This window comes from Cyclopterus lumpus, chromosome 14 (assembly GCF_009769545.1).
Source record: "Cyclopterus lumpus isolate fCycLum1 chromosome 14, fCycLum1.pri, whole genome shotgun sequence".
In the NCBI taxonomy this organism is placed as follows: domain Eukaryota; kingdom Metazoa; phylum Chordata; class Actinopteri; order Perciformes; family Cyclopteridae; genus Cyclopterus; species Cyclopterus lumpus.
Genome location: NC_046979.1, coordinates 22,850,183 through 22,875,990, shown reverse-complemented (window position 1 = coordinate 22,875,990; position 25,808 = coordinate 22,850,183). Strand labels below are relative to the sequence as shown.

At 44.6% G+C, this 25,808-nt stretch overlaps 1 protein-coding gene across 1 annotated transcript in view; it reads left to right on the top strand.

Moving 5' to 3' along the window:
* robo3 (roundabout, axon guidance receptor, homolog 3 (Drosophila)) overlaps positions 1–25,808 on the top strand; it is an 80,908-nt gene that overhangs the window by 31,099 nt on the left and 24,001 nt on the right. The window contains 7 exon segments of the mRNA XM_034550729.1: positions 4,658–4,815; positions 5,167–5,287; positions 6,276–6,414; positions 7,425–7,552; positions 9,204–9,215; positions 16,582–16,706; positions 23,004–23,175. Of these exon segments, the coding sequence (XP_034406620.1) occupies positions 4,658–4,815; positions 5,167–5,287; positions 6,276–6,414; positions 7,425–7,552; positions 9,204–9,215; positions 16,582–16,706; positions 23,004–23,175 (855 nt within the window).

Below are 25,808 nucleotides of genomic sequence, written 5' to 3'. Positions count from 1 at the left end.
CAGTCCCCAACAACAGCGCTTGAACCCGACGGCGCCTCTCTCTCAACTCCCATCCCTCCATCCCTCGCTTTGCTCAGCCTGCCAAGGGACTATCCGTCATTCTCTCTCTGCCATCTGAATATATATTCTTGAGGGGGTTCTGTCCCACGCACACACACACACACACACACACACACACACACACACACACACACACACACACACACACAGTCCTTGGAACATTAACGACTGCGATAAAACCATTTAATTAAAAGTGAGCCTGAGCTCGCCCCAAAGGTGTTTTTCATGTCCAATTAAATGCTCAAATGATGCCCTGATATACAGCCGGGTCGTGCTACTTTGCCCATGTGGTAAAATACAAGTCCAGTGGTCACACATTAATATTACTTCCCTACAATAACAACACTTTTTTGGGGGGCGAAGAATAGATTGTTTTAATTGTTGTAATGGTTGCGTGTCATTTGTAACTCACACATCCATCAGTGTGCGTCACAAGCTGATCAATGCTGCCTGCAGATGGCCGTCGTTTGTTTTCTTGTGACTAATGCGCTTGTCATTGTGTGAAGATACAGTCAGACAGCAATCTGTCGCAGACAGGGAAGCTAAAAGCCTCACGGATCTCATTTGGATTATTAGATGTGTTGAGGAGCGGATTTCATATCGTGACGTCGATTTGTAGAAATTAACCCAAGAAACGATTAGCGCTGCGACTCAAGATTTAATTTCTCGATTCATCGTTTTGCTATAAAATGTTAACAACACCCACAACCCAACAGGTTAAAAGCCAAAGATATTCAGTTTACTAATATACGACAAAGAAAAGCATCAAATCCTCTCCTTTGAGACCCCAAGAGGGTTTCGGCCTTTTTACAAGAAAAATGGCAACAACTGATGTATTTTCTTTTTGATGGTCTAATCTATTCCATTCCATTGTTGGGGCTCCTGAAACAATAAATACATAAAGTGATCCAATGATAATATGAGTGGAGGCTAACACAATGAATTAGTACCTGACGAAACAACCCACTTGTGATTGGTGTCAATGAAACATCCCATACAGCCACAACATGGCCCACAGCCGTCCACATACTACACTTGAGCCCACTAACGAGAGCTTTAAAGATCCAAAGCCAGCACTACTTCTCATGGGTCAACAACATCCCCACTGGGAGACAGATATCGTCTTCTGGTTTGTATTGTCACATGTGAGACTCTGGTTGTAGGATGTATGTTATGCATTTTTAAGGTTTCCATTCCAATCCGACATCATATTTCATGCGCCCCTTATCTGTGTGTGTTACTGTGCTCTGATTAAAGCTCTCCGTTCAGGCCCAGTGGTGGGGATTACTTTGGCTTTGTTGAAGGGCTTTAGAGAAAGGGTCAAAGAGCACCCACTTAATATGGGCCCCAAAGGGCCTCATGGGTAATTGCCAGTGCCTAATAAACTTCTAGACACCCTCTTTTCGCTCAGATCTGGAGAGTGCAGAGGGCAGAACGGGGAAAGATCAGGGCCCCTGGAGCCAGGGTCTCCGAGTGGTGTGTGACAGGTCACCGCGGCGGTCCTTTCATGGTAATTCAGACTCGGAGAGCATCGCGCCGCCCCTTTCCCTCCCCGCTTTGCGTGATGGGTTAGCTCACTGAACAATTTAGTCAGGGTTTCGTAATCTGTCGTGAATAGAGATCGGGAGAAATGTCAGTGGCAGGTACGGATAAGGTCAGGGGTGTTGTTCGCATCTCATTCCAGGATTGGAAAGGCCCCAAACGCTGTGGGGCTAAGTAATTGGCTATCAGGATATGGACTGACTGAAGCCATAAGTGGCAATAAGAGACAGATTTCTTTTTTTTTTTTTTTTTTTTAAAGACAGCAACATAGTGGTTCTGTGCCCACAATGAAATGCATAGACGTGCACTTTATCAGGGCGAAGGCAAGCTCCTCACTCCTAATGAGGAAATGAAAAACACGGACATGACCTTGATTACAAACCAACCAGGCTGATTTATGTCGACGCGGACACGCCCACGTTCTCCCGCACTCAAACAGGACGCCGCGCTATCTTGACAAGAAGAGAAATGAGTCTTTGCGGCGCCCGGCCTGACTTTGAGATACGATGCATTTTTCACACACAGCCAGGTATTTCAGATAGAGAAATGTCAAAGGTCTAGCGAGGTTATGTGGATGGATTTATGGACACATGGATACCCGGATGGTGATGATAATGTCCTGTGATGTCATTAGGGGTGGCGTGTCATTAATGACATGAGGCGGTGACTCCCCCCAGCTGGTCTGTGACATTACATCGGGGTTGGTTCTCACTTACACAGCCACCCATGTATGAAGACATGCGTAAATACAATATAGAAGCACACATCCAGGGATCTATCAGTAGTGCTAGACGGTGAGGATAAAATGGAGGCATTTACTGCCAAGCACTAACACATGTCTCTGCTTTACATACACTTTGTTTCAGCCACTGGCACCAATGAAGGATGACTCGCAGCATCTTTTTCTCCCCTCTGTAATAACATATTCTCTCGTTTGCTCATTTCGGTCCTCAAGGCCTCCCATATCAAGTGAACATGAAAATATAAGCTTTGAAAATTGTTTTGTATTCTATTAATTCTCAGGGCAAATGTAAATAAAACACTCGCTACTGAAGACACATTTCAGAAGGAAATGCCTTTGGATCAAATAACTCCGGTTGTACAGGGAGTCCCAGGGGTATTGGATGGAGTTGGAAAGAATACCTTCCTTAACTTCCAGAGTAGAAATGAAACGACGTGTGCTGGAAGCAGAAGCACAGACGATCTTACATCCCTACGTGTCGCGTTAATGAAAAGGCCAATATGTATTCAATCCCCATCCATCAATCCTTCTGACAACTCGTGATGCTCTTAAATGTCGGGACCAGCTTCTCGGGCTTTCTCATTCCCCAAAGAGGACCGAGTCTCAAATGTTAATGGTATGGGGCCGGCTCATTATTCCAAAACCCAAATGTCCCAGTGGACTGGAAGCCCATTCGTCCTTCAGCCCAAAGGTCCAATCCTCCAAGAATACATCAAACAAAAGCTGATGGCTAATGATTCATCAACTGTATGGAGATACCACCACAACCATGTCAATGAATGTTTTACTTATGATCCGAGGTGTTCTTAAGACTTTATGTAATAATTGTAGGGTTCCATCTGCTCAATCATAAATCCAAAATAATATTTACAAAATGAGGTCATTTCCACCCCTGGTCTCGAATGTGTAAAGATTGCTGCTGTTGACACATTTCAACCTGAAAGGTGATAATGCATAAATGTTAAACAGTGTTGAATGCGAAGATGAGTACTCATTGAAGAAGTATATGGTGTTAATGTGCTCAGTCAGTTTAGTCTTATTCAGCCTTTACAGACATACGCGTTATGTAACATTCATACTCTGTGAAGAGCCCAAACTAGAACAGCAGTTTCTGACATGACTTGCTCTTTTTAAGGTGAAATACTGAGTCCTCTCTTCATGTCAGCCTCAGCAGCCCTGGAGAGCTCAGCACACTCAGGACATGAGCGGAATGTCATTACGTTGATATAACTTATTAATACCTCAATGAGACATATCAATATAATGTAAGGGAGTATGCAAATCAGCCGTGCTCTCCTTTGGCATCAATTAATCATCCACCAGCTCCTTGATGTCCACATCTCACATCTTGCCGTCGCTTCAAAGAGAACTTTGTGGAATATTTGAGGGTTGAACATTTGATGCCCTCCAAATGCTGTTTTGAAAGTGTTGCTGCTCGTTTTCAGACATTTCTTAATAAATGCAGAGGGAGTGATTGTGATGTGAAAGGGAAGTTTGCGGGGAGATGCTTTTGGCGTCTTTTTGGGGGGGATGGTCGGGCCAGTTAGGAATGGACTGGGAAACCTTTGTCTCGTTGGTTTATCCCCTTTGTACGTCCCTGGAGTGGCTGGGGCCAGACGTACCCTGCAGGCCTGCATGGCATCGGTCTCTGAGGTGTTGTCAGTCCATCATTCTAGAGGACAAAACCATCCTCCACACCTGTAATGTGAGAGGTCACAGAGCCTTAGAGACTGAAATAGGAGAGAAGAAGCCCAGTGCCTTCAGGTAACAGGCAAGATGTTGGAATATGAAGACAAATCTCATGTTTTATTCATGGATTCAGGGGAAGCACAAGAGTTATATTCTGGATTGCAGTGGCTTCCTTCTAGATCACTGATTCATCAGAGGTCCAATGTATCCAAGTGTATTTATACGTTTGCTAACTGTGTGTGTGTGTGTGTGTATCTGTGTGTGAGTCAGATTGAATAATGCATCTACTGTGTGTGTGTTCGCCACACACATGACACGGACTGGATGAAGACCATAGGGACGCCATGTTACAGCCCTACATTATATGCTTTGTGTTACTCCGCTCAGTCAAACAGTGAGCGATGATCCTAATTTAGGATTTGCACTTTTTTGGCATTCATGTTTTTTGGCATTCATGTTTTTTGGCATTCATGCCACACGTCAGTACAACTTTAACCGGACTTCATGCACAGACGGATAAAGAAAAGTGTCATGGACAGGTCAATGTCAGGGCAGTCGGCAGAACAACACTGAGGCAAAGCCAGGTGAAAGACAAAGACTCTAACCTCGTCTCTTCTTTTCCAGTTCTGAGAGACGACTTCCGTCAGACGCCCAGTGATGTGGTGGTAGCAGCAGGTGAGCCGGCTGTCATGGAGTGCATCCCCCCCAGAGGCCACCCTGAGCCCACCATCTCTTGGAAGAGGAACAACATCCGGGTCAACGACCGAGATGAGAGGATCACTGTAAGTTTTGGACAGATAATACGTTGTTACGGTCACACAAGCTCATTTTCCATACACTGACCAATCAATAATTCTGAGTTGTTCTTTTTTGATGAGGACGCGCTAATTAAGAATCAATCCAACTCCATCATTGTTGATCATTGAAAAGCAGCATCACTATTGAACTGCATCGATTGCTGTTTAATTGAATCCTTCAAGGCAGTTGCTCAGAACACCACCTTCTAGAAATACACAAGGTGGAAATACAATGAAGCCAGATTTCTAAAGCTGCTATTTTGGAGCGTGCACGTGTGTGTGCACACTTTGTTTACCTTTTCATCCATCTCCTCCTTTTTTTGCCTCACTTTTCAGATGCGAGGAGGCAAATTGATGATTTCCAACAGCAGGAAGAGCGATGCTGGCATGTACGTGTGCGTTGGAACCAACATGGTCGGAGAGAAAGACAGCGATCCCGCTGAGCTGGTGGTGTTTGGTGGGTCTCGGCAAATGACACCGCATGGGAAATGGAACATATGGGAGTTATATTGATCTAATTTATCATCACATTGCCACTTCCTTTGAAAACAGAGAAGTCTGTATCTTGGAATAATAATTGTTACGGTTATACAATGATATACACATTACAGTGTTAATAGTCTACGTTGGAGTCATTGGATTGAAGTATTGGACTTCAATAAATGTCCTTTCATTTAGGAAAGGACTATCCTGTAACTCTAAGGAAAGATGTGTACTGGTTCTTATAGTCAGCCTCACAAACCCTGGATTAGTTTTCTCCTGGGCTGATGTTGGAGCAGAAGATGGATGTTTCCCTCCCAGCTGCCCTTTGCTTTGCTCCCCCGACCTCTCTGCTTCCACCCCTGTCTTTGAGTCTCTGCTTTGCTCAGCAGAGCGGCAGCATAAGCGCTCCCAAAGTGTGTATTGATCCAAGGAAACAGATAGAGGATTGATATTTTCTTTTCTGCCCACCAAACCCCTCCTCCTCATCACCCAGATGCTGCTCCTTTCCAACAACAGTAAACCTAAACCCAGCGTGTACCGCCTCATTTATCAGTGTATGGTTCCTGAAAATGACCAGACACTTCCTGCTTATCTGTGATAGTACTGCCATGCGGGAAGTTTGCAAGATAATAGCTAGTGCAGATCTGCACTAATTTCTTTCGGCTGTCACCATTTTTTAAATTCTGATCACAATAAGAGCTCACATCTGTCTCTCTGGACAGATGCACCCAGATGGATCCCCCCACCTGTTTAGCTCAACACTGTAACTCCAACAATGATGATGCCTCCTTCCTGTTCCCGTTCAGTTGTGGTGATTTAGTTTTCACAATCTATTTCCTCTGCAGTCACTATTTATTCTCATCCACATCTTAGTCTCGGCTGCTACAGCAATCTAATTGCCCTGGAGGGCTCATTTAAGTTTGGTACCGGCAGCATTTTTAATCCTCTCTCCCGGTCTTCAGAGAGGCCGGTGTTCACCAGGCAGCCGGTGAACCAGGTGGTGTTGGCAGACGACACGGTGGACTTCTTCTGCGAGGTGCACGGAGACCCGACGCCGACTGTCCGCTGGCGGAGGGAGGAGGGAGAGCTGCCCCGGGCCAGGTACGGAGGAGAGGATCTGTTATCTGCCCCACCCTGCTGCTCCCAATGTTCTGTGCTTAGGGATGTGTTCCCACAGCTTGTGAAGGTAAAGTTAGAGACGCTGGGCTTGGAGAAGGGTCCGGCCTAGAAACCTGGCCCAACTCTTTTCCAAAGACGGTAGCTAGCAGCTCCAGAAGTCACCGAGTCGGCAGCACTGACCCTTCTGGCCTCCGGCCAAAGCCACGCCCCCAAATTGATCAACAGTGTTAGGACTCATAGCTTTGGAAAACTGGTGTTGCAATGAGTGCATGGATAGGCAGGCGTCCAGTCATTTCATTAAGGCTGAATACAATGATAGGACCGGCGTATATTAGTGTCCTGTGAGCAGAAACCAGGGCCCTTCAACTAAAATTAGAATACATATATATATAACATAATATCATTTTTCTAAAATACATTACTCACCCTCGCATTAAGCCAACAAAATTGCAAAATACACACATTTTTGAAAGGATGATGTTTGGACGTCAAATATGAACAAATTCCCGCCGCCGTACATTCCAAAGATACAAGTTTATTATAGGAATCAAAAGTCCTGCATCTTGTGAAGGTCATCCGAATACAAAGCAACGTATTTATCCAACAGCCCTGTACCTTTAAAGATAAAGTAATGCCAGTGATACATGTTAGCAGTCATGAGAGGATTGCAACACAGTGACTGTTGGTGCCTCTGTGGGTTTGACTGGATGAAACTTTAATGATCCCTCAGGGGAAACGTTCCCTACTTGTCAGCAGGATCCAGATCTCCACAGGGAGCCTAAAGCTATAAAACAATAATGTAGGATTCACCAAACCCAGTCCCATGCTGCCGACTGCATTACAGAAACTTTCCAGAGCAGCCTCGTTCTTAGCCTGATAGCTCTGCACATTGTTACATCTCAAAGGTTCAATGGACTCACATAACTTTGCAGTTTGCATCAAATAAATCACCAACAAGTGCAGTTTTGAGAAAAGCCTTAATGTCTTTCCAGGTTTGAGATCCGCAGCGACAACAGTCTGCGTCTGACCCAGGTACGAGGCGAGGACGAGGGCACGTACACCTGCGTGTCGGAGAACAGCGTGGGCAAAGCCGAGTCATCGGGGACCCTGCAAGTGCACGGTGAGACATGGAGAACACTTCAGGGGTCCATCCCTGACAGCTCCATCTCACAGTGCCAGTAGAGATTGAATAGTGGACTCATTTGATTTCATGATATTTGTGAATAATGACGAAAGAAAGTGCCACAATGTCTGATTTCCAGTAAATGTCTCACATAAGGTGTCATTTTCCTCTTACTTATAATTCATAAAGTTATTATTAAATTATTTCAATCCATATTGTTCAACAAGTAAAACGTCAGTGCTCCGGCACAACCTTTCATCACTGAATACAGTAGTGGAGTATATTGGCACAGATGGACAGTTTTGCTATGATGCATCACAAAACACCTCCCAGTGGCTTCTGTGTGAGATGTGCCATCAAGTTCTTATCAAGATGTGAATATGATATTGGCCATATGAAAGCCCGTGAATAGACTCCCCATTGCGTGCTACTGGTAACGTGCTCTTCGCTGAAACTATAAGAGGGGGAAAGTGAAAACTGGATTTGGAGTTCCTTTTGAGTCTCGACTCGTCATCCCTCTGGAGAGAGAGCAGATCAAAAAGCAGTGAGATTGCATTCAAATAAGATCAGCCCCTTGAAGAGAGGCCCTGGGAAGAGAAATCTGTCATTTATGATGATAAAAGGGAATATTTAGGGTTTTGTTCTGTAGCAGACTTCTGACACCTGTCGACACACTGTATCCACATGCAGCAACTAACTGATGCACATGTTTTTATCATGCATTACAATCATCACTTAGAAGGGGATGTCCCTCTGTAAAAACATGTGACTCTAATATGTCAACAAAATGAACAATTATTTATCCAATGTTCACATTTCTAATCAGAAAATGTATGAAAATGAGCACATATTTAATAAGAGAATGTCTCGTTTGCATATTTAAATAGACATTTTCTGAACACTCTCTGTAATAATCATATGGGGATGTTCTATGGTGATAGCTATTAGTAAAAAAAGAAAACATTAAATGTGAATAATAATACATCTGTGCCAGAATTATGATACTTGGCCTTAGAAATCATTATTAAATGGTGTATACTACGTTATGATTATTGTTATCAAGCATTATTCGTAGTTATTATAAGTATATGTTTATAATAGGGCTAGTGAATGTAGCAGCAGAATGAAGAAGTCATTCAGCAGCAGCCGTTAGATGAACAGAGTTTGATTCATGGATCATGCAGCTGCAGGATTATGGATAATATCACCCCCCTTAACAACACCACAGATCCATCAGAACACAACCTCCTACCTCCACCTAGATGTCCACATTCAGTCCATCCCCCCCTCCGCCCCCCCGGCCAACCCTCCTGCCTGTTGGGACCGCTTCATTTCCATATTTCTCAGCAGCCACGTTGTCGCGTCACATCAGGGTAAACACAGGCAATGCTCATCATATTAATTATGTTCTGTTAAGCGTGTCACAGTCACACCAGTGAGACGGCACGCTGTACCCGGGTCCACCCAAATGGAACAAGGCCACTATTAACGTTATTAATTACACCTGCAGTGACTATGAATGCTGAGTAGACCTGAGCGGCTGTGGTGCTGCAGAGTCTCACTCCTTGTTGCTCACTGTGACCTCATCATCTCATTCATCTGCCTCTTCCCCTCTTCTCTTTTCCACCTTTCTGCATCACTCCATCAGTCGGCCCATCCAGTAAGTATTCCATTTCATCCTGTGTGTGTGTGTGTGTGTGTGTGTGTGTGTGTGTGTGTGTGTGTATGTGTGTGTGTGTGAGAGTGTGACTTAACAGAGAGAAAAACAGTCATACAGATTTAGGTTGCCATGTTGGAGGTAAACCCCTTTTCACTTTTTTAAGTACCTCTAGACTTCTTTGCACTTAAGTCATGCTTCAGCTCATCTGGGTGGAGCTTTCAAAGAAAAAAGATCCAGTTAATAGCAGGCATATTTTTTACATTACAAAATAAATAAATAAATGACTGTGGTATCACGGTGCTGCAGTAATATACTGATTAATCACACATGATCTGACAATTCAATTTCTTCGCTGTGAAAAATAGTGCCTCTGTGCTCTGACATTTTTTCCAGCCAATAGAGCGGTGTGGTTGGGAAGCTGACAAACTCGTCATTTAACTCCAGGCTGCTGGGGCACGATAACGTTACCAAGTGTTCTTGTGTACTTCTGATTAAATGGCACAAAGCTGTGAGCGGAAATGCTCCTTTTGTGCGCCGTGTAATGGAAAGGTACCGAAGTATAACCATGGACATGTTGTCGTCTTCAGGAGCTTTTCATCGGCGATACTGGAAGACAAACATGTAGTCGAGGGAAGCAGTTTTCCTGGTGTCTGAGGAGTCGGACGCTCACTTTTCCCACCGTCACAAGAACAAGAATGTTTCAGTAGCTCAATGGAGATGACTGTGTGTGTTTGTGTGTGTTGTGGTTTTTTTACTGTTCGTTTCTGTATCTTGATGCTTCACAGACTCACACCATTCCAACATTTCATCTGTTGCCACCTCTCAGTCCCTTCATGTGCGCGGGATGAAATTGAGAGGGATGAAGTAACCCTTTTAAGCCACACATTGGTAGAGGGCATCAACAGATTTATAACCATTAGAGCAACAGTGCTCTGCTGCAGAGGTTTGGGCTAATGGGGGTGACTAATGGGTCCACACTACGTGAAATAAACTTTTCTTCACACATGTTCACAACAACGCGCAAAGAGATTGTTTCCAGTCCTTAGTTGTCAGTATTGTTTCATTAGTAGCCCTCGGCTGGTATCAAGGAAATTACATTTTAAGACTCCGGACTACATGAGCATGCATAAAGTGGCAATAGACAACCCCCTCTATTGTTGGATCCCTTTGTGATCACAGCTCTAGTACCGCTAGCAGCATGGCTACCGTTAGCAGCACGGCTACCGCTAGCAGCATGGCTACTGTTAGCAGCACGGCTACCGCTAGCAGCACGGCTGTCATTAGTAGCATGGCTACCGCTAGCTGCACGGTTGCCGCTAGCGGCACGGTTGCCGCTAGCAGCATGGCTTCCGCTAGCAGCATGGCTACCGTTAGCAGCTCGGCTACCGCTAGCAGGTCGGCTACCGTTAGCAGCTCGGCTGCAGTCCAAAGCAACGGTAATAAACAGGATTTAAACTAGAAATCCAGATTTTGTTTCTCTGATAAAGGCAGCATAAAACACCTGTTGTGTTAATAGGTAAGCAGGTTCTGTTCATGATGGAAGAGGAGGATAGGCAACTGAACAGAGGTTTGGATCCCTGTCAAGTCCCAGAGCGCTCTCCATTGGCTGTATGCTCATTCCAGGTTCTCTCTTGATTTACCTACTGCCACTTTAGGCAATAGAATATTTTCTTAAGGAATAGTCAATCTTGCTAATAAATAAAGGAAATTATTGTCCATATAGGGACATTTGTCTTGGACTCAAATACTGCACAGTGAGGTCCCCGATTGGGCACTCCCCACCATGAGGTGGGCATGAGGTGGGGAGTGCCCAATCGGGGAACTTAAACACCTCAATTCTACAAGAAAACAATGTCATAGTGCCAAGAGGAGAATTTGAACATTTTCCTTTTCATCTGACACACACTTTTACACGTTTTAAGGCGCAGATCCCTCATCCGGCTGGATGCACGTTTGATGAGGTTTTATAACATCTCACATTACCTGACTTTGGTCAGAATAGCAAACTCCCTCAAACCTCGGACTAACACACCAAGCATGACTGATACCCATCAGGACATCCTGACTGGTCTAATTGTCCTTCTGCTTCCAAGCTTACCCTGGATGCTGAGCAAGAAGGCCAAGCTAAACAGAGACCAGCGCTTCATTTGCTCCATATTCCATTGAGATTTCTTCCTGAATTACAGAGCTGATGTGCTTTCAGACAACTTGAGTTGTCTCAAGCCTGACTTGACTAAGTTCTGTTTGTAAATGTGCAGCCAGGCTCGGAGGGAATGAAGAAAGCTGAGAGAAGGAAAACGACTGTACCACATGTTAACATCATGCTCTACATCGTGTGTACAGGCAGGGTGACCTTCCTTTTTTAATTCTATCCAATTGAATATCTCTGTCATGTACCCTGTGGGGAAGGTTCACTTCTCTGCCTCCAGAAATGCAGAGCCCTTGCCATAACTTCTATTAGTTATAATTGTAGTATTCTATATTCTATATTCATATATTGATGCCGGATAAACAGACACAAGTCCCACTCCAAATTAAATAAAAGCATGAATGAATTATGGTCCGGCTGTAATACATTATGCTTGTGAAATAACTACCTCCTCACGTGTGTGTATGTGAAAGAAAGGGTGCAGCTGAAGCCCCATGCGGCAGCAGCAGCAGCAGCGTGAGAGTGTGTTTACTCAGGCGTGCGTGTGTGAAACAGGCTGTCTGCATCAGCGTGGGACTGTGACAGCTGCCTGTCACATCCAGGGCCCTGAGGACCTCCTGCTGGGAGCCTGTGTGTGTGTGTGTGTTTGTTTGTGTCTCCCTCGTGTGTGATAGCATCAGTATGTTGGAGCAAATCACACGTCAAGTGTGCGTTTAGGGAGCGAGGGAGGTAAGACTGTAAGCACTTTGTCAGCCTCCGCGATACGATTGAGCGACTCGCCGTGCTCACACACGACTGCGGCGGAACAAATCGCACTGTGATCCGTCTTGGTGGGAGCACGGTGTGTGGTGAGCAGCCCGTTGAAACAGTTGTCTGCTGGGTTTCTTCCATAAACCCAAAGAAAGCTGACATCAGCAGAACTATCACCAGACAAGAACGCCAACATTGGGCGACTCTGCAAAAGCCTCAATCGCAGCCATTACATAATGTAATGTTAAAGGAAAAGTTCACCCAAAACAATAGATGCACTCACCTCTCTAGGCTCTGTGGTCCCAGACAAAGGTTTTATTTTGAAGGACGTTAAAGAAAGTGGAACGTCGGATGAATCAAATGTAATCAGTGCAAATGGTTTTTGAGGCTGAACCAAGGACAGCACATGAGAATCTAAAACGTCCCAACAAACCTTTTAGAAAACTCCTCTGCTGCGTTATCCAAGTGTCTTGTATGCATCCATGGGCTCATGGAAATCCAATGTAATCCACGACCCAACAATCCTCCCAGTCAGAGATTTTCAAAGAGGTTTCTGGACTTTTTATAACCTTTTTAGATTTTGTATTTCTTTATGTGGTGTCATAAGTTTAAATATGACACCACATATAAATGTAAGTCTCTAACAGATCTGTAATTATATTCCATCTAAATAGTGCAGAGCGACATACTTTAATTTTTTTTAATGTGCATAATGCTGCCAGTTGAAATCATTACCAACCAACCTTCTTCCATCATTCCGGTTCTTCAGCAATTAGCTACATTAATTCTGCAAAGAAGGCGAAGAGTACTAGCCAATCAGAGGCAGAGTAGGGCGGGTCTTCACAGAATGCGGATGGAAAGAATTCAATCAAAATACCGTAAATAACAGTTGATGGCCGTGAAAGAGGTGGTTTTGCATGAAAGGTCACTTTTCCAAAATAATGTATTGCGAATGTGGTTAATGGTACACGTGACTAAGGTTACCTCCCCCTGCACTCCATGACTTCTTCCCTTAAAGGGCCCCAAGCAACAGACACGGGTCGCTAACATTAGAAATGAGTCTTGGGCCCAAAAATTGGTTTGACTTTTTTCTTTCTCTTATTTTCTGTCACCTGGCTTGACGATGTAGACGTGAACTTTAAATGGTCCTTTAAAAAGTAAGGAGTGGCCATAAGTCTGCAGCTTTTAAGAGGACGTGTCACAGTGAACCAGTCCACAGGCAGACCGGCCGATCCTCCTTCAGTCCGACTGCTTATCGTAACGCTGTGGAACTGGAACTGGAACTGGAACTGGAACTGGAACTGGAACTGGAACTGGAACTGTTACTGGCGCTCCTTGTTTATTTGCGCTTCCTCTCGCCGTGTTCTCCGTGTTCTGCAAGTCTCCAGGCTCATCAGATTCCTGTGTCAAGTGTTTGATTCTTTGTTTAGACCTTCCCCAATTTACCTCCCTGACTCTGAGTGCAGTTATCAGTTTATGTGCCATCATTTTTGCACACCCAGTTATATTATTCGTAAAAATTGGAAAATTAAGGTGTTTGATAAACAGTAACAGCATTTCTGTTTTTTGTTTTGTTTTGTTTTTACAACAAAAGCTGTCATACCTAAAAGCAAGAAGCCCAGAATACTAAATGACTGTACACGCACTGTGCCAATAGGTTCCACAGCAGGCAGCCATTGTTTTCCAGATTTGTGTCATGTATATTTCAGCTGCTCTGCTACGATCTCCCTGTTTCCATCCCATGTACGGATGCTAATGTCTCCGCCTGCCCTAAATCTAAAGCTCAGTGTCGTGCCGAGTGCACCCATTATTGCTAATTATTTATTACAGCCTCAGGCAGTGTGCCGGCTTGCCTGCTCAAATCCAACATTGTTATTCTCCAGACAAGTGCTGTGTAGCGCACCGAAAACAGCATTTTAATAGCCTGAATATTCCGAGCTGTCACTGTATTTGGGTCAAAGTTGTGGCGTTGAGTCAGGCGTGAGGGGAAGACGTTCAGGTGTTGACGAGCTTCTTTTCTGTCAAACGGCCTGCTTTGGCACGGTACAAGTGTATTTTCTCTTGTGTGTTTGTCACATCTGTGTGAGCCTGGAGATGCATTACATAAGTATTACACAGCATTTCTTAAATATTTCAGGCCTTGCATCATCATACATCCATGGCACCGGGCATGTTTGGGCTTTGACCTTTAGGGTTAGTCTGGGGGGGGGGGGGGGGGGGGGGGCATCTTTGACCCCAGGACATGACCCTGCCCATCTTTGCAAAGGCCCCCGTAACTGTGATTCATCCTGGGGCTGACACCTGGATCCCCTCCTGCTGTGTGAAGGGCCCCGTGGTGGAAGCAGTCTTTAGGATGGCCGTTATCGGGTCAAGGGGGTGCAATGTGTACGCTGGGCATGAAAGGAAGCTTGTGTGAGGGGACCGAGCAGGTCACAAAGAAGCATGGCTGTGTCTGAACGCAACACAACACCGGTCAGGTTTCTATTGTCTCTTACTGGGTTCATCCTACATTGGGTTGGCTAATCAACTAGTTATATTGTACGGAGGGCACTCGACAACATTGCCTATAATGTAAGTAACCCCGAAGCCACTACAGAATAATGTATATGTCAAGGTGCATTATGACTTTTTAGCTTTTTGATCGTTTTTGTCATCCAACATTTTAAACTTAAAATAAGAAAATGCAAATTGAAACGCTGGCGGTTAGTTTAGTTAGTCTTTGTATTCTTGAGGACGGACCTCCACCTCCCTGTCTCTTGTTCTGATTGAGACGGAGCAGGAGATCAGGTGGGAAGATGAGAAATCAATTAGGACCGGTGGAGGGCGTCATTATGCATTCACACCCCCCTCTGTGGAGGAAGGCCTGTCACTTGCTGCAGAATCAATAGAAATCAAAGGGGTGTGTGTGTGTGTGTGTGTGTGTGTGAGAACATAGACTTTCTCCTCTGCCCTCCGTCTATGTTCAAAGACATCTGATTAGCCTGGTTCCTGGGATCATTAAGGGGACCCACAGACTCCTGTGGGTTCTGGGCTGGTGGTTGATAGGCATAGGAGATTGATAGTCATTGCATATAGTTTAACCAATAAGCATCTATTATAGGTGTCATCAATCAAAGCCCAACAAGTCAAGGTCACAGATGATCTGCTTTGTCCCGTTGGAGACAAATAGTCCATTAAGGCCTAATAGTTCCAGGTAGTGAGGAGCCCCGGGGAATAGGGATCCTCCTCAGGACTGGTTCTCGCTCTCTCCTCATGTTGACTCTGTTTCTGTTTTAGTAGTAGTAGTAGTAGTAGTAGTAGTAGTAGTAGTAGTAGTAGTAGTAGTAAATGTCCATGCTAGTGGCGCCCACTACTACCCTGCCACGCGTTTGGCCAATCAGTGACGTTCCGCTCTGCAAAGCCCGCCCCCATAGAGTCTGGACCTACAGTTGTGCCTCTTCACTCCCTTGTTTCACCACAAGAACTTTAGCTTGTGTTCCGCTTCTTCCGTACCCAATGAAGACATGAAGAGAGAGCTTTTCCCTTTGCTCGATAACATTCAAAGTACACTTTCCGATTGTTTCTAAAAAGACGGAGAAAGAGATGGGCGAGCTGAGGGAGAGAGAGAAAAAAAAGCACAAATAAATGACCACCAAATAGTCAACAGATGATTTACTGAGGAGACAGACGCGTCCTCTTCCTCCTGTGTGCCTTTCATCACTAGTGCTAGTCAATGCTGTGCAGCAGTCGATGTCGTCGCAGTGAGACCAAACAGCCTGGCAGTATCCTGTTGAAAGGCTGTGTTTCTGAGTCGCTACAAGCCAGAAGCAAACCGCTCAGGCTTCATGTCTACAATATCAAGTAGAGAGGAAGCTTCAAGCTTCATCAACGTCCAGCTGAATCTGTCCAGCCTTGTTTGACTTCACTCGTCTGCATTTCTTCATCAATCTTTTTGACCCCTCTCTGTGCATTCAGTGTGTGACGGCTTCAATATCCTAAAACTGTGTGTTACTCAAGGGATTCTTATTAATTTTGTTTTGATAGCTTCAAAGCATCAGTAATTAATACATCTTTATATATGAACCCAGAGATATGGGTTGATTCATTCCCACAAGCTCATCCGATGTTAAAATGTTGAATCAAGAATAATTGGTGGACTGAATCTGTGGACATGATGTATATTGATACTGTGAGGAGCAGCTGATGAATAACAGCTGGTGATGTATCAGCAGTCTCCTCAATGCACTTATTGTGTTATTTGAGAAATGTTCTCTTGACTTTGTTGCCTCTGAATCCCAAAAATAAATGTTTTGTGGCCTTTACTGTACGTGTTGAGGCAGTCAGGTGAGCATCCACTGCCTCCTGGTCTGTGTGTGTGGGAGATAAAGAGGCCTTAAGGCACGTTCTCACTCTACTAAGCCTCCTCACTCAGCGAGCACGGAGACTTCTGCCCCGATTAACGATTTCTCTCCATCGTCTGCGTTGCAGTGCCCCCTCAGATCGTGGTCCGGCCACGGGACCAGATCACGGCCCCGAGTCGCACCGTAACCTTCCTCTGCGGCACCAAAGGAAACCCTCCGCCGGCCGTCTTCTGGCAAAAAGAAGGCAGCCAGGTAAGAGACTTGTTGTGACTGGTATGAAGACCCTTACAGGCTGCACACTGGTCCCATGCACGGGTCCATTCATAGACGTTGGTCCTTTTAGCTTTTAGCTAGTGGAAAGGAAACACACAGATACTACTGTGCCTGTTTGCGTCTGTAGATTTCTTCTAAATTCACCAAAAGCTACCATTAGATAACACCTCATTTTAAAATATCAACTGGGCAGGTTTCATTGTGATATCTATGAGATAAAGTTGAGTTTATGATCCAGAAATCTCACCTAAGCAGCTCTTACATCCCCCAAACATTACACTTTCATTCCTCTCTATATGTGAAGATTTCTACAGAGTCATTTATCATTCATGTGTGTATGAATGAGTTTCATATTTAGTCATTTGTTTTAGACCATTTAAAGGTAAGGGGGGGGACACTACAGGTGAATAAGGTAAAGAAAGGGTAACACTTTATAATAACTAGACACTATTTAGCATTAGTTAAGTATGAGTAAACACTTAAGTCATCATTTATAAAGCATTGTTCCAACATTAACACTCATTAGTATGCAATTCATAAACACAGTTATAAATGTTTTATTCTTGATTAATTAATTAATTAAAGCTTTTAAAGGTTTTCATACTTTATAAATGATGGCTTCCCCATTTGTGATATATATTACAAACCAATTATCAAGGACTTATAGATGATTAATGAGATAATTTATAAAGTGTTAGTAAGTGATAACAACAATTATTTAAATGTGAATTATTCATGCATTTATATCCACTCATGGATATAAGGGGAATATGTCAACATGTGCTTCATAAACGTGTTTAATCCTGCAATTCGTGAATAATAATTCAGGTAATTACTCGTCGTTAGTTAAGTATTTTGTTCGCCTCAGTTATAAATAGACCAATCCAGATGATAGATAGATACTCATAATAACTCACAGCTCTGGCTAAATGAATCCACCAAAGAACTTAAGAGAGACTGGAGGAGAAAGGAAAGAAAATGGAAAAAAACTGCCCTCCACATATTTTATGATATTTGGAAAGAGGCAATGAATAACTATCAAAAGGAAGTTAAAGAATCAAAAACCTCTTTCTTCTCCAATTTAATTCTAAACAATCATTCAAACCCCAGAGTCTTATTCAAGGTCATAGACAAGGTCATAAACCCCTCCCCCTGTCATTTTATTGATGCCTCACAGGAGATGTGTGAAAAGTTTTTACATTATTTTAATAATAAGGTAAATGAAATAAGACAACAAATTACCCCCCCAACCCGCGTTGTACATGCCAGTAGGGACATTCAAAACTATTTTAGTCATTTTCAGCCTGTATCATTGCCCTTTTTATCCCAACTTATATCACACATGAAATCAGCCACATGCAGCCTTGATTTTATTCCTACTAAATTTCTCAAAGAGGTTATTGGCACTGTAGGGCCCAGTATTTTATTAATTATAAATAGCTCCTTAGCAAGTGGTACTTTCCCATCGATTTTTAAACATCGTACAATCGTACAACCTCTTTTAAAGAAACCTAAGCTTGATCATTCTGTTGTTTCCAATTTCAGGCCAATTTCAAAACTTCAATTTTTATAAAAAGTTTTAGAAAAAGTGGTTTCAACACAACTCCTAGCTTTTATGAATCATAATAATATATTTGAGAAATTTCAGTCATGTTTTAGAGCACTTCATAGCACAGAAACTGCCCTCAAGGTAATGACCTCCTTTTAGCAGCAGACAGGGGGGAGAGCGCCGTTTGAATTCTTTTAGACCTTAGTGCAGCTTTTGATACTGTAGATCACGCCATTTTAATTTTTAAACCTGGGTTGGCATCAAGGACACTGCACTTGGCTGGTTTTATTCTTACCTTTTAGAAAGATCGTACTCGGTCACCATAGGTAATCACTCGTCTTCCAAGACTCACATTACCTGTGGTGTACCACAAGGTTCAATTTTAGGTCCACTTTTATTTTCTATCTACATGCTTCCACTCGGCCAAATCCTCCAGCGACACAACGTATCTTTTCATTGCTATGCAGACGACACACAGATATACCTTCCGCTGAGACCTGGTGACCCAGAGAGCCTGGCTGCTGTCTTAGATTGTCTCTCTGACGTTAACTGCTGGATGGCTCAACATTTCCTTCAGCTCAATAATTCCAAATCAGAAGTCATATTATTCAGTTCCCCAAACAATAACACCAGTCTCATCAAGAGTCAACTTGGTCCCCTTGCTGCTTATTTAAAACATGTTGCCAGAAATTTGGGTGTAATGTTTGACTCTCTACATTAAATTTTATATCACAGATCAACAAAATTGTCCAGTCCTTCTTCTTTCAATTAAGAATAATCTCAAAAATCAAACCCATACTGTCACTCTCAGATCTGGAAAAAGTAATTCATGCACTCATTTTCTCTCGACTCGACTACTGTAACTCCCTCCTTTCCGGCATGAATCAAAAATCCATCTCCCGCCTCCAACTAGTCCAGAATGCAGCAGCTCGGCTTCTGACTGGTTCTAACAGACGGCTTCACATGACTCCAGTCCTGGCCTCTAACAGACGGCTTCACATGACTCCAGTCCTGGCCTCTAACAGACGGCTTCACATGACTCCAGTCCTGGCCTCTAACAGACGGCTTCACATGACTCCAGTCCTGGCCTCTAACAGACGGCTTCACATGACTCCAGTCCTGGCCTCTAACAGACGGCTTCACATGACTCCAGTCCTGGCCTCTAACAGACGGCTTCACATGACTCCAGTCCTGGCCTCTAACAGACGGCATCACATGACTCCAGTCCTGGCCTCTAACAGACGGCATCACATGACTCCAGTCCTGGCCTCTAATAGACGGCATCACATGACTCCAGTCCTGGCCTCTAACAGACGGCATCACATGACTCCAGTCCTGGCCTCTAACAGACGGCATCACATGACTCCAGTCCTGGCCTCTAATAGACGGCATCACATGACTCCAGTCCTGGCCTCTAACAGACGGCATCACATGACTCCAGTCCTGGCCTCTAACAGACGGCTTCACATGACTCCAGTCCTGGCCTCTAACAGACGGCTTCACATGACTCCAGTCCTGGCCTCTAACAGACGGCATCACATGACTCCAGTCCTGGCCTCTAACAGACGGCTTCACATTACTCCAGTCCTGGCCTCTAACAGACGGCATCACGTGACTCCAGTCCTGGCCTCTAACAGACGGCATCACATGACTCCAGTCCTGGCCTCTAACAGATGGCTTCACATTACTCCAGTCCTGGCCTCTAACAGACTGCATCACATGACTCCAGTCCTGGCCTCTAACAGACGGCATCACATGACTCCAGTCCTGGCCTCTAACAGACGGCATCACATGACTCCAGTCCTGGCCTCTAACAGACGGCATCACATGACTCCAGTCCTGGCCTCTAACAGATGGCTTCACATTACTCCAGTCCTGGCCTCTAACAGACTGCATCACATGACTCCAGTCCTGGCCTCTAACAGACTGCATCACATGACTCCAGTCCTGGCCTCTAACAGACGGCGTCACATGACTCCAGTCCTGGCCTCTAACAGACGTCTTCACATGACTCCAGTCCTGGCCTCTAACAGACGTCTTCACTTGACTCCAGTCCTGGCCTCTAACAGACGTCTTCACATGACTCCAGTCCTGGCCTCTAACAGACGGCATCACATGACTCCAGTCCTGGCCTCTAACAGACGGTTTCACATGACTCCAGTCCTGGCCTCTAACAGACGGCATCACATGACTCCAGTCCTGGCCTCTAACAGACGTCTTCACATGACTCCAGTCCTGGCCTCTAACAGATGGCATCACATGACTCCAGTCCTGGCCTCTAACAGACGGTTTCACATGACTCCAGTCCTGGCCTCTAACAGACGGCATCACATGACTCCAGTCCTGGCCTCTAACAGACGGCATCACATGACTCCAGTCCTGGCCTCTAACAGACGGCATCACATTACTCCAGTCCTGGCCTCTAACAGACGTCTTCACATGACTCCAGTCCTGGCCTCTAACAGACGGCATCACATGACTCCAGTCCTGGCCTCTAACAGACGGCATCACATGACTCCAGTCCTGGCCTCTAACAGACTGCATCACATGACTCCAGTCCTGGCCTCTAACAGACGGTTTCACATGACTCCAGTCCTGGCCTCTAACAGACGGCATCACATGACTCCAGTTCTGGCCTCTAACAGACGTCTTCACATGACTCCAGTTCTGGCCTCTAACAGACGTCTTCACATGACTCCAGTTCTGGCCTCTAACAGACGTCTTCACATGACTCCAGTTCTGGCCTCTAACAGATGGCATCACATGACTCCCTGTTAGTTTTAGAATAGATTTTAACATTTTGCTGATCACTTTTAAAGCACGCCTGGGTCTGGCCCCAAGATACATCATTGAAATGTTAGCCCCATATGAGCCAGCTCGCAGCCTTAGATCCTCCGGTGGGGCCCTTCAAGGTCCTTCAGGCCCTTCAAGGCCCTTCAAGGCCCTTCTGGCCATTCCAGTCAAGGCTTAAATCAAAGGGTGACCGTGCTTTTGCCATCAGAGCCCCTCGACTTTGGAACGACCTCCCTGAGGGGATAAGACTATCAGAATCAGTAGCTTCTTTTAAATCACTTCTTAGAACCCATTTTTATAGAACTGCTTTTAAGTGATGTCGTCCTTTTATGCAGTTTCCCCTATTTTAGTTTGTCTGTTCTGCTTTATTTTGTATTTGTAATTTTATATTCCTCTATTGTGTTCATTGCCTATATGGCATGGTCTCCTTTGCCTCATGTATTTTCTGAAATGTTTACTTGTATTGATGTTATGTTTTTACCTTGCTTCTATGTAGAGCACTTTGTAAACCCTGTTTTTAAAGGTGCTATATAAATATGAACAAATTAAAATGTACATCATATTTTTAGTAATAACATTTGTATAAGTCAGGCTATGAATGATGTATATGAACAAACCCCCCTGTAAAAACCTTCAGAATATGTAAAGGAGATATCGGTACTTTCGAGTTATTTCCAACCGGATGAATCCAAGTCGGATGAGTATGAAAGCAGCTTAAAACAAAGACAGAGACCCTGTGACGAACACAGCATCCCATAATATCCAGACTCTCCCTCACATGCCTCTCTGGTACACGCACTTTAAAGAAAGCCTGCATCTCCTGCTTCCCACTGTCATGTTCCTGACTCTCATCCTTAGCTTTTATCACTATGTACTTCAGTGCCAGGGTGACACACACTCACACACACACACGCACACACTCACACACACACACGCACACACTCACACACTCACACACACACACACTCACACACACACACACACACACACACACACACACACATTCATACACACCTCATTTTCCCACACGGTATTATTCATCAAAGTGTGTGTGTGTGTGTGTGTGTGTGTGCGTGTGCATAAGTATGAGTGTGAGAAAGGCGAGCGTGTGATTATCATTGCAGCCTGTTGGAATGCGTTGAAAGGCCCGATGAGAGAGCGTGGGTGCCTGTAGCGTGGCTCCCAGGTACAGATTAGAGAAGGGGGAGGAGAATGTGTGTGGGAGAGGGATAGAACAAGAGTGGAGGAGAGAGATAAAGAGGAGGACGAGGAGGGGGGGGAGTAGCATGTTGGGATGCCATGCAGCGAGACCCCGTCGTTATTTCATCCTAAATTAAAGGGGAGAACATGAGGGATGAAAGTTACAGCAGATGTGGATCCAATGAGTTACAGGCACAACACAAGCATTTGTGTTCTTTGTTTTTATTTATTTTTTATGCACATCGACAACCAAAACTCAGCTCCAACATTTAGCTGTGGCTCTTGTTCCTCCATCCATCCCTCGACTCCATGTCCTCTTTTCTTTACCTGTGACTCCATTTAGTGTTTTTATTGTTGTAAGTTTTGCGGTTTGAGGACACTCGTTTGAGTGAAAGGTCAGAGTTCCTCTATGAACGCTGCATTCAAACTGCTTAATTTCTGCGTGACCCAAAGTGTCTACTTTGTTTTGTTTATTCATCTTTGAGCATTCCAGAGAGCCACATTTCTGAATTCCTATTATGCAAATTCATATTCTTAATAAAGCTGCCATTGGAATAGTCTGTGTTGTAGCTCGAGGGTTCAAGGCTTTTCTTTCAATACCCAACGCCACCTGGCTGCATCACAAACCAGAAAGCCCACACGTTAACAACAACTATTTAGATTCATTTCAAAGTGAATTCTACGCCATAAAGTAACTAAAACAGCCTAATCTCCCTCATGTTCCTCTTTCCCAGATCCTGCTGTTCCCCATCCAGGAGCCGTCGCAGTCGGGCCGCTTCTCCGTGTCGCTGAGCGGCGAGCTCACCATCACCGACGTCCAGGTGGAGGACTCCGGCTACTACATCTGCCAGGCCATCAGTGTGGCCGGCAGCATCCTCACCAAAGCCCTGCTGGAGGTGGAAAGTGGTGAGTCACAGGATTACAGTAATCTGATTACATTTGATTCTAAATGAACATAATTTACTAAATGAACACCACGCTGTATAGAAGAAGACTTAAAACTAGAGATTGAGACCAAATGAATAAATCAAGAGAAGTAGAGTCATTTATATAGACTTCTATACAACCAGAGGAGTCACGCCCTGGTGGTCAAGAGAGAGAATGCAGCTTTAACACATGAAGCATATACTTCTATACAACCAGAGGAGTCGCCCCTGGTGGTCAGTAGAGAGAATGCAGCTTTAACACATGCAGCATAGACTTCTATACAACCAGAGGAGTCAGCCCTGGTGGTCAGTAGAGAGAAGCAGCTTTAACACATGCAGCATAGACTTCTATACAACCAGAGGAGTCGCCCCTGGTGGTCAGTAGAGAGAATGCAGCTTTAACACATGAAGAAATAGACTTCTATACAACCAGAGGAGTCACCCCCTGGTGGACAGGAGAGAGAATGCAGCTTTAACACATGAAGCATAGACTTCTATACAACCAGAGGAGTCGCCCCCTGGTGGTCAGGAGAGAGAATGCAGCTTTAACACATGAAGCATAGACTTCTATACAACCAGAGGAGTCAGCCCTGGTGGTCAGTAGAGAGAAGCAGCTTTAACACATGCAGCATAGACTTCTATACAACCAGAGGAGTCGCCCCTGGTGGTCAGTAGAGAGAATGCAGCTTTAACACATGAAGAAATAGACTTCTATACAACCAGAGGAGTCACCCCCTGGTGGACAGGAGAGAGAATGCAGCTTTAACACATGAAGCATAGACTTCTATACAACCAGAGGAGTCGCCCCCTGGTGGTCAGGAGAGAGAATGCAGCTTTAACACATGAAGCATATACTTCTATACAACCAGAGGAGTCACCCCCTGGTGGTCAGGAGAGAGAATGTAGCTTTAACACATGAAGCATAGACTTCTATACAACCAGAGGAGTCGCCCCCTGGTGGTCAGGAGAGAGAATGTAGCTTTAACACATGAAGCATAGACTTCTATACAACCAAAGGAGTCACCCCCTGGTGGTCAGGAGAGAGAATGCAGCTTTAACAGATGAAGCATAGACTTCTATACAACCAGAGGAGTCACCCCCTGGTGGTCAGGAGAGAGAATGCAGCTTTAACAGATGAAGCATAGACTTCTATACACGGCAAGGATGTGTTCCTCTTGATTGAGTCCAGCTCTACAGGACCCTCCTAGCATGTGGTCTAGTCACAACTCCGTTTATACACTAAACATACTTATATATATTATATCTGTTTTACACTGGCCTTTTAAAACCTCAGTAGATAGAAAAATTTGAATATTCAGCTGCAACGTGTGTCAGCGTGTAGCTAGCTTTACACAAAGGAAAACAATATACAATTCAATTCATTTTTTATTTTGTATAGCCCAATATCACAAAATTACAAATTTGCCTCAGAGGGCTTTACAATCTGTACACATACGACATCCCTGACCTTTGACCTCACATCGGATCAGGAGAAACTCCCCAAAAATAACCTTTGACAGGGAAAAAAGGGAAGAAACCTTCAGGAGAGCAACAGAGGAGGAACCCTCTCCCCGGATGGACAGATGAATAGATGTCATGTGACCAGATGAACAGAGTTACAGAGTTACATAAACACATTACATGAATATGACAATATGAAACTCTTCTCTGAAAAATGTCTTCTGCAAGCTTTGGATTTAATTTTTTTTTACCTGATTAATAACTGATTAATAAATCTGTTGATTAAACCCCGTGCAGCGATACCGATTCAGAAAGGCATCCTTCAAATCCGTCTCAAATGAAAATATTCTCCCCCGAATGAGCTAACAGCAGGAGTCCTCATCTGATGTAATCAAAAGGGACAACTGGTGATAGCTCTATGCAAATAACCCGCTGCAGCATATGCTGCACACTCAGGGAGCAAACAGGGAATTAGTTCTTTCTACGCTAACTCCTGTGTTGACTCTTCACACTTTGGGTTCGGCTTCTAACTCGCTGATGACATCGGAGCAGAATACCAATGAGGGCGTCTGGAGGTAAATGTCACACGGTGGGCTGAGTGAAGTGGCATTGCGTCGCAGGAGAAGACAAGACCTCCAAACTAAAGCGTGGCTTTCACACGACCACGTGTTCACATCGCAGGTTGACCCCAAAGACAGAGAGGCACGCAGCACACGCAGCCTTACATGTGCACAGGTTGCTCTGGTGACGGAGAAGGCTTTCTCTGGAGGATACGTGTGTGTGTGTGTGTGTGTGTGTGTGTGTGTGTGTGTGTGTGTGTCTGCATGTGTGTGAGGCTATTTAATACCTTTTACTTTTCCTCGAGCTAACCAAAGCTCTCCTCAGATTCTCTCACGTTGACTTTCACACCGTTCTTTGATAAGTTGAGCTCAGGGTTCAGTGGTCTGGTTTCAACATTTGAACCCAAAACCATTTCAAATGCAAGAGATGCAACAGTTTTCAGTTGATGTTTTCATTATTGTATTGAAGTGTATAAGCATTACAGTCATTAATAGCTCTTTGACGACATGATGCAGCTCTGTGGCGCGTCAAGTGGCCAATCACAGAAGGCGTCAACACATTCCTTCCTGTCAATCATCTGTAAGCAGGGCC